Below are 10,295 nucleotides of genomic sequence, written 5' to 3'. Positions count from 1 at the left end.
TAAGGTAGTATCTATATGCTTATCCTTTACAAATCTACATTTACCTTATTTGGTTTCGTTTTAAAATAATCCACTTTCAGTTTATGCTACTATTTCACTAAACAATATATGTAATACGTTTTTTTATTTCATTTATAAAATGAGATAACTCGTTAGTAGTACAATCAGTTTGACCTTGTCACTATGGCAATATAACTCAATTTTCACTCATATTCAACTTTCGAATTGTATTTCACTTTAAATTAGAAAAGAAGATTTTTAATTCACTTTCTAACATTGTGAATTCATAATTTAATTGATTAATTGATAAGTGTAAATCTTTTTTAGGTTGTTTCCTTGAAATTGATATTTGACTTACTTAGCCTGTAGATAATATTTTAAAACAATTTTTAAATATAAGCGAAGATGGATAGTGGTTAGCAGTGGAATCCAGGACGCCCGTTTCGTCCTATAATACTTATGAATTAAGGTAATATCAAGGCAATACGCACAGTATGCACATACACCAATAAGAGACTGACCAGTTGCAGTCCTAAGTGTCGATGGGAAGAATCAACAAACAGTATTGAGTGAATTTTTAAATATGTTCATATTTCTTTTGAATATTGGATAATTAAATACTTCATCAGTCTTTTTTATAAAACAGATCAAAGTATACGGTCAGGTATGGATACCATTTATATTATACCCACTGAGTACATGTGCCACTTTCTGATAGACTCCTCTAGATGAATCAATAACAGTGTATTCACCTACTTTTATCACTGAATAAGTATATTGTTACGCCCAGTTAAGCATCATCTGCTTTTTGTTCACAGTTTGTTGGATATATGTGAAGTATACGTGTACAATAAATTTAAAGCTTGTTTTATACCCGCACCATTTATTACTTATAATTCTAAAAAAAAACGAGAAATCACTGCAATTCCCATGACGCGAAGTAAGAGCACCCTAAAATACAATAACTCTAGTCGAAAATACAATCATTAATAAACTGATTGTTTTTTTATTTTATTTATTTTACTTAAAACACATAAATATTGGTACAAAGGGGCACTAGATACGTATGCACCATACAAATCTCATTTGATTTGTGTGAAGGCTGTGATACTGCCCGGGTACCCAAACCGAAGCAAGTGGTTTTCTTAGGGGGCTACACCTGTAGTCTTTGACCTAAAGATCTGATCCATAAGGCAGTGGAGCATCGTAAGGATTGTACACCCATTTCGACTATTAATTAGAACGAAATCATATATATAAAAAATGATCAGAGTTATAGCAAATCTCATGCTGTATGTCATCCTAAACATAGTTAATGTTAATTTAGTACAAAGAATATAGTATCTTGAACAGATAGAATACTGAAATAAATGTTCTATTGAGTAATTATCATATTAAATTAAAAATTGAAGTTAATGTTGAATAAGAATTACAATGAGTAAAAATAATGTAATTTTATCTTTTAATCTTATCAGTTTCATTTATGTTGGACTCTTTAAACACTGTCGTATTCAACTCTTTAATACTAATATCAATTCATTTATGAGTCAGTGATATCATACACAGTTTCAATGTATTGAGATTAATATACTGTTTCAGAATATATAAATTTTCACTAGATATCCCAACATTGAGCAAATTAATATGCTCATGATAAATCAATATATAAAACGTATGAAGAGTTTTTGATGAAATTTTGTTCTCTGAACTGGATGGTTTGGTCTTGGAGCTTTCATCGTCCTTCTGAACGACATCATCAACACTTCTACCCGACATTTGTGCTGATGATGTCGTTCAGAAGGGCAATGAAAGCTCCACAACCAAATCATCCAGCTCAGAGAACAAAACTCTATCAAAATCATCCACCTGAGCTACAAATCTCCACCATCTCAAAATATGAAGAGTTTTCATGCAAAATAGTTTTAACAAAACAATGTAATGTATAAGAGGATTGATAATTGTTTACGAATGTCAAGAATTAGCAGAGAGGCTTTCTGAAGTTAATTTTCATAATGTTATGTCTACTATAAGATCAACAAACATTAGACAGATCTTTCATGATGGTCTGAGATACACCTTCATTATGTGACCATGAAGGATGAGGTATTTTAATGGAAGGATTAAAACTGAACTATAAACAATTGAACTCTTTTATATTCAAAAGATATCGTGTTTGTCAAAAAATATGATGTTATTAAAAAAACATTTTGATTTTAACAGTTTATGAAGGAAGATTTGTAAGTAAATTTTAAGAGGATGAGTCTAATCTAATCAGTAATGATCCACTTTTTAATACAGGTAATAATCGAATGAACTGGATCATTCGAAACACAGTCAGATAATTCAATGAATATTACGATTAACAATGACAAATGTAGTTGAAAAAGGAAACTTGACTAACTACAAAATCCCAGCTTCAATATTTACCTTCCTTACTCATCTTAAAAATTGAAATTTTACATATGTAATTGGATTATCTATCAACAGTAAATAAATATGTTCTGGAGGCAAGTGTTAATAATTATGAAAATGATTCTCTATCTAATAGTTTACTTATCCATTCAATTTCTGTCAGTTTATGTCTATTTAACTGATAAGTGGCCGTACACAGGAACACGATGTCAACAATTCAATGTGTTCAGTATCCTGAATAAAATGTAGGAAACAAACTAACTTTCACTCGTCGTAACTAATGATGTTATCAGTATTATAGGGATTTTACTAAGGTTACTGACTTTCTTTTGATTCTTTGATCAAAATTTACATCTCGATGTTGCAAATTATGGTAAATATAACTACAAATCTTTATCTATACGCTTCATTTCAAACGAAAAATTGTTTCATCAGAACCATTCATTTTGTGACGTAACATTCTATGTTAGTAATTTCGAAGTTTGGACTCATCACATATAAGCTTCCAAACCTTATTATGTATAGAGAGGCTGGGTGATGATAATGAATATTGATCAGTAAGATGTACTTTCCCTTTATATGGGGAATTCGTTAATGTTAGCTTTTGTAAGAAGAATGGAAGCTAACAACTTCTCTTTCGAATTCCAAAGCACCATCCATCAGAACAACAAGATTATTTAGCGAATTCTCCTTTCGTATATTTTACTCTAAAGCCCATACTATATATTTACTTATTTATTCGCTTATAGATAGATAGATAAATAAACGAAACATTAACAGTTGGCTATGATTGGAATTATTGAACTAAGTAGTATGATACCTTAGTGCATACCATTTGATATTAATTGTCGGTAAACAATAATCATTTAGTAGTGATCTGTAGTCTTCAAGTTGTAAGCTTTAGGTTTATTAGCAGTCATTAGTGTTTTGTACCCAAAATCCCAAATTACTGGGTGGTTTATCAAAGACTTCTTCAGTGATGTAACAATCAAACTATTCATAAGTAAAATACGGGTATTTTGATATAGTAAAGTGAATATCTGTTTTCAAAGTTCTGGAAGACGAAAGTCCAACCGGTTGGCCAGATACGAACATATGTACTTATATTTCAAAATATATTGGTCGGATGGGTACATATTCATTATACATAATATTATTGCTCTTGGTAACATTCAATATATTTTGTATTCAGAAACATAGTACGTCTGATCAAACATTTGAAAAGTAGCAGACAAACAATAAAATTGCAAAAAAACTACTTGCGTATCGCACAGACATTCTATAAATGACAAATGGGTTCATAGTTAGGCCGTCGGTGGAAACCTTCGGGGAATATACGACGTAATCCTCCTCACTCATTGGAAAGAAAGTGTACCATTAATACTATACTTTTTAAAAAGTGCGATCCGTCCTATTTATCGCCCTAAATACAAACAGTAATAACGTATGGCTTAGCCTTAAAAAGTAATCAATCGGCTGTAGAGTTGTCAAATACTAACATTATGGGGAGACTTGACAAGTGAAGTAAACTTAAGCCTGAGAGGAAATATGAATTTCTCCAAGGTAACATGTCATAACCAGCATAAGTCACATCACCGACTCTCAGTATATCTTATCTAAGCATTCTATATTGAAAGAATTGTTGAGGGTCATTGGTGAAGACCAAATTACCACAAAAATGTTCATAGTTCGGTTACGCTTGTATATTTTAGCATATTGATTTCGTCACAGTTTAATATAAAAATATAAACATTTTCTATGACGAGGAGAGTTAACTACTGGATAACACAACTACTAACCCTCATAAGAAGAAACTGTATTTCAATAACTGCTCGTCATCGTTCCACTTCATAAGCATATTTCTTTTACAAACACAGAGATCTAGTTAGTTCGTTCCCTAGAATACACTACGATAATAACACATAATAAAATAAAGAAAAAGATTTTGAGTATGCAGTAATAATAATAATTATTATTATATTGTTTGTAATGTATACAATAATAGTAATATTTGGTATTATAATTATATATTATACTATAATTCTATGTCTACAATGAACTAAATAAGTAAATTAATAAAGAAGAAAATTATACTACTTAAATATAAAAAGATATATGGGAATGTACAGGATTTTATGGGGAAGAAAAAAATAATAATAAGCAATGAAAGAATAGATTAGAAGTTTAGAAAATGTTCTTACATATAAATAGACTATCATATCTAAATAATAAACAAATAGTTGAAAGCGTGAGTCAATTGAAGCTAGACCACCATGGAAAACCTGGAAGCACTAGACGTCCTATTGTAGGACTCCTCGACAGTGCACATCCACGACCTCGCTTCGCGAGATTCCAACCCAGGACCTACCAGTCTCGTGCCAGAGCACTTAACTGATAGATCACTGAGCCGGCATCCGATGGTGTTTATGTCTAACTCCAACCAATCCACGAATAAACAAATACAATTAACATCTAAAAAATTCTGGAAATTGTATATCTAATATAGAAATCTTTTTATATATAGTTTTTTTCCATGATGAATTAACATCACGTTCATTTAAAATTGCATCAGCAAATTCCCATACTGTAATTTGGATAGCTTCAAGAAATTCTTTCGGAGTCTGTAACAATAATAATAAAAAGAAGAATAGTCAATACTTTAATAAATGTTATGTAATTGTACTTTAGTTTATATATGAGACAATAAAATTAGCAGCCAAGCGGACAGAAGTATATCTTATACTCTTAAAAAGATATGATTCATAAATGAATGGGGATGTATCATTTCATCTTACAAATAATTAAAGTATTTATATTAGAAAATGTTACACGAACGAAATAGCTGTTTAATATCTGACTACATTCAATTCTTAGATAGGATACTTCAGTAAATTAATTGTTTACAAAACTACAAGGGTAGGGTATTATGATATTCATACAAGATAACATTAACGATTAGTACCATGTAATGATTTTGAAGCTTACTTCAATTTCATCACCTTTATTAAAATGTGTTTCCATGCTCCGTATTAATTCATGTTCACGTGACAGTCGAATATCATCTGCTTTCTTTAAACCGGTTGCCTTTTGTTGACGAACAAATTTTTCAATCTGTATGTAAAAAAACTCTCTACACATAAAATAATGAGGAGGAGGAAGGAAGACAGATTAATGATTTAGATGATTAAATTATTATTTGGTTAATTTACAAAGTATAGTACTTTATAGTGATAAATATATGTTAAAGTGGTCCTATAAAAAATCTTAGACATCGTTATATTCGGTAACATAAAGCTGCTGAAATGTCCATCTTCTCTAGTTGGAAATATGTTTACTAACTTAAACTATAAGCTTTTTTAATTTGAAAGGAATCCACAGGGCGTAGTGTATCACCAATTCACTCACTAAGTGGAAATGATGAAAGTTAACTATGTGTGTTTTCTAGTTGAGTTGTATTACATTCAAATATTGTGGTATAAAAACTCATATTATCCACTACATGCATGTTAATCCTTCCGCATTCCTACTACATATAATTATAGAAAAATAAAACGTAAACCGCATAGCATTTTAACTAGTAGACAAGTAATTATCATCGTATCTTCGTACATATAACACATACCAAATGAATAGTTAACATTTAAACAACTCACAAAATAGCGTACACAAAGAGACACATATGAAAGCAAAATATGAACACGACATTTATACATGCAACTTGAGGAACGATAAATCTCACCCCTTTTGTGCAGACCGATTTCACTATGTTCGACTCATCTTGTTCTTTCCTCTTTTTTTCTCCATCCTCCAACTGATGTTAGAGAATAGTGAATTCGATGATATGAACATTGTACAATCGGAGTTGTTGTGCATTCATGTATAGATATTTATGATTAAGACATTTTTTGTATAAAAGCTTACCGGAAATTACTAAACCATTTTACTAATTGTGCAGTAGATCCACGATTAAAACAAACTTCTGGAAAATATGATTTCAGTAGACTTGATGTTGGATAACGAGAATACATGAACATCATTTTAGCTTTTTTTAGATGAGCTGCACTCAGTGTTGTTGTCTAAAGAAGAAAAGAATATGTTTATCATATTTACTTTGATTCTATCTAAATGAAACAAGATTGATGAAGTTTTTTTAGTTTTATCGAACTAAATGGTGTGCTTGCAACTAAAATAATATAAGGTGAGTTACAAGAACTTCATACTATTCCGGATATCTTGCTCTTCTTAATATGTCCAAAATCTATCAATAGTTACTATGTATCTGAAATAATCTAAAATGTGTATCACCTGTTCGATATTCAGCGGTTTCAGTTTGGTTTGAGAATCTTCTACGAGCTATCAAAATCTCATTATATACATACATAACTATTTGATTAACTCATTCTAAAGCCTGAAGGTCTTGATTTCTATCCTTGACAAGATTGTGGACGTACAAAGCTGGTGAATCTCAAACTAGGATACAAAAAACTTATCAAGTCTTTCCTGGTTATAATCAGAAGGGGTTTTTGTGGAGATTGAGTATTTTTCATAATTGAAAGTGTGAGTAAATTGAAGCTAGACCACCAACGAAAACCTGGAAGCACTGGACGGCCGTTTCGTCCTATTGTGGGACTCCTCAGCAGTGCGCATCCAAGACCTCTCCCCCTCTTTCTGGTTCCTAATGACTGTTTAGTTTATAGTATAGATTATAAAATAACAATTTTCTATTAACTTACTTTGGTTTGGCTATTAATTATTGATCTTTTCAAACGTGTTTGAGAACAATGACTTGAATGATTATCTAATGAAATGATTTGTTCCGTTTTATTATTATTATTATCTTTATGATCATTTTGATAAATTCTTAAATCTAATGATTCATCTAAATGAGGAATTTTATTTTGAGGCTCTTCTACATCATCATTTAACTGACGTTTATTACAACTTGGTGATAATCTATTTATCTTCTTTATTTGATTTCTATCAACAAATAATTGACTATTGAATTGATGAATTCTTAATCGACGTGTTTTATTATTATTATTATAACGTAATGGTTTTGATCTTGTTGAATAATTGGATGATTCTGTTGATGTTGTTATTGGACATTTTGAATTAATCGATTTTTGTTCAGATGATACAATAACAGCAGTAGAAACGAACTGTTCTTCAGTTGATTGATTCTGGTTAGATTTATTATTATTGTGAAGATTTTCCAATTCTATATTTTTGGTAAATTTTAAATTAAGCGGTGTCATATTATAATCTTGTATATCATTTGATTGTATAGATTTCATTGATGAATGATACCAATCATTCAAATGATGATTATGTAAATAAGTTTCTAATTGATGCATACTATTATCAATAAGTCGAATCATTTCTTGACGTACTTGTTTAAGAATTTGTTTACATATTTGATCATGATTATTAGATGATTGAGTAGTATCTATATTATTATTATTATTATTCATAATTTTAGTAATCTTTTCAAATGATCTGGAACCATTCAATGGATCATTGTTTTGATATTGTTGACTTAAATTCATACATTCATTAGTTTGGTTCATATTAAATGGATAATTATAATGTCCAAATCTTAAATTCGATTGGGATGACGGATGATAATTATCATTATATTCTTTAAAAGATGACGATGATGATGATGATGATGTTGGAGGTTTATTATTCTCTTCATTCATTCTTAAGATATTTCTATTATGTAAATGTCCATTACATGAATAATTTGTAATTAGACGAGCTTGATTTAATAATTCTAATGCAACAATTTCTAATTTTTCTCTTTGATTTATAGAATTATGAATACATTCAATAGGTCTATAATCTTTATATTGATTTATTATTTCAGATGTAGGTAAATTATTTGAGAAATCAGTTGGTGTTGAACTAGATCCAACTGATGAATATCCTTCATCTGATAATGGAATATAAAGTGGTGTTGTTTTTTCACTGGTTAATATATCTTTACATCCTGTAAAACCTAATGAGATTGGATGAAATACTGAATAAGGATTAGATTGAGATAATGGTGTAGAATGAATGTATTTTCCTTCTAAACCATTGAATCTAGGTTTTAGATATTCAGGAGTTTGAAAATTTCTTTCATCTTCTGAATAACTTTCCATTTTAATCTTTTTTTTATGAGATGTTTCTAAAAACAAAACAAAAAAAACAAGAATGCATTCATTATAATTATAATTATCCTTCATATAGCTTTGAATACATGATCAACAAATACATTAGTGAACTACCCTAGATGTTATTCGAAAATATCTATCAATGATTTGTTTAAATTCCTACTACTACAAAATTAATCATGATGTAATATCGCACTCCCAAAAAAAGAACTATTAACAAGGGATAATGAACTAAGATGACTCACAATTGATTGATCACTGGGTGGTGATCAATATCATGTGTGTCAAGTCCTTCTTAGTGCAGATCGAACGCTATCGATCATCTTGTAATATGACCACTATCCTAGGTGAATCGACACTACGTACACTATGTTGAGATAAGATGGTGGTTGGAGATGGTCAACAGGAAACCCTGAACCCAGGTTTCGTGCTACTTGGCACTCGTCAGCAAGGTGAACCTTTAATCTTGAGGGAACTGGTGCTCCTTGACGAACTAAATCCCGTGTCACCCAGCTTCACAGTCAGAGATCAATATCATGTGTATCAAGTCCTTCTCAGTGCAGAAATTGGCTCAGAGTACAGCATACAAATCAATTGGACAAATAAGAAACATTATTTATTACATAATTAATGTAAATAATTCACCGAATAGAGTGATATATGCTCCGCTATTAGTTACAGATTTTCATATCAATTGGTTATACTACATAGCTTTTCTTGTCGATGTAGATGAAGCTAAGTTTGGAATTACACTCTAATGATTGAGTGTCAACAATTTAAGCCAATAAGCTACAGTTCCTTCAACAGTAAAAGATGAATAATAATGAAATGTCTGAATTACAATTAGAAAAAAAAACAAACATTCTAAAATAGCGTGTTGTTACTTTTATAATTTCTGAGGAAGATTTTACCCAGCTTATAGTGAACTTAAGATTACCATTTACAAAATCTTTAGATTGTCCACCTTAACATCAATCTAATCTATTACAAATGAATTACAAATAAATAGAAATACTATGTAAGCATTTCTTCATTCTGAATATATATATAATCCATTGCATTGAATAAAGCATATGGCTAGTAGATTAATTTAGTGAGAGTAAAGTAAACTTTGGTATCACTTAATTGATTGGAAAGTGAGATTTTATTAAATGAATTAAAAAATCCCCTCATCTCGTTAAGTTACCTATAACTAAGAGAATCGATGGAATTTTAGTAGGTTCTGTAATAGAAATTCATTAACACTAATGTTCTCGAATAACTTTTCTATACACGATCTAATCAATAAAGATATTCATTAAATTTTTTCCTATAATCATTTCATCTTTCTCTCGAGAGAGAGAGAGAGAGAGAAATGTAAAATGACTGAGTCAAAAAGTCTAAAATGAAAGTGAAAGCATCTAGTTCCTATCACTATGCACACAGATATATCCATCATTGTCAAAAAAAATTCGCAACACTAGAATAACCATATGAAACAGTACAAAATCTTACTGCTCATAGTATCACACTTCTACTATCATGTCCATATTTCTTCCGGTACTATAAATCACATATACAATATTTCAGAACCATTGAAAATGGAAAAACTACCTAACTGAGTAGAGATTGTGAACTCGGTTGGCATGAAATGTAACATGGAAATTGGCCTTTTACTAAAATACAACTTATAATACTATAGCTTATACTATATGAATAATTTTTTTCCTGGTTAGCGTTTTTTTAGCG

The 10,295-nt window shown here is 30.1% G+C and overlaps 1 protein-coding gene across 1 annotated transcript; it reads right to left on the bottom strand.

Moving 5' to 3' along the window:
* Positions 1 to 4,877: 4,877 nt before the first annotated feature.
* Smp_045470 (homeobox protein prospero/prox-1/ceh-26,putative) lies at positions 4,878 to 10,068 on the bottom strand (the record flags this gene model as incomplete). Its single annotated transcript, XM_018790802.1, has 6 exons — positions 4,878 to 5,033; positions 5,398 to 5,542; positions 6,334 to 6,488; positions 7,146 to 7,801; positions 8,147 to 8,581; positions 10,062 to 10,068. The coding sequence occupies 6 exons, from the start codon at positions 10,066 to 10,068 to the stop codon at positions 4,878 to 4,880; spliced, it is 1,554 nt and encodes a 517-aa protein (XP_018646037.1).
* Between the last annotated feature and the right edge of the window lie 227 nt (positions 10,069 to 10,295).

Source organism: Schistosoma mansoni, assembly GCF_000237925.1.
Source record: "Schistosoma mansoni, WGS project CABG00000000 data, supercontig 0037, strain Puerto Rico, whole genome shotgun sequence".
Taxonomy (NCBI): Eukaryota; Metazoa; Platyhelminthes; class Trematoda; order Strigeidida; family Schistosomatidae; genus Schistosoma; species Schistosoma mansoni.
The sequence above is the reverse complement of the archived record's forward strand: the minus strand, read 5'-3'. Positions and strand labels throughout refer to the sequence as shown.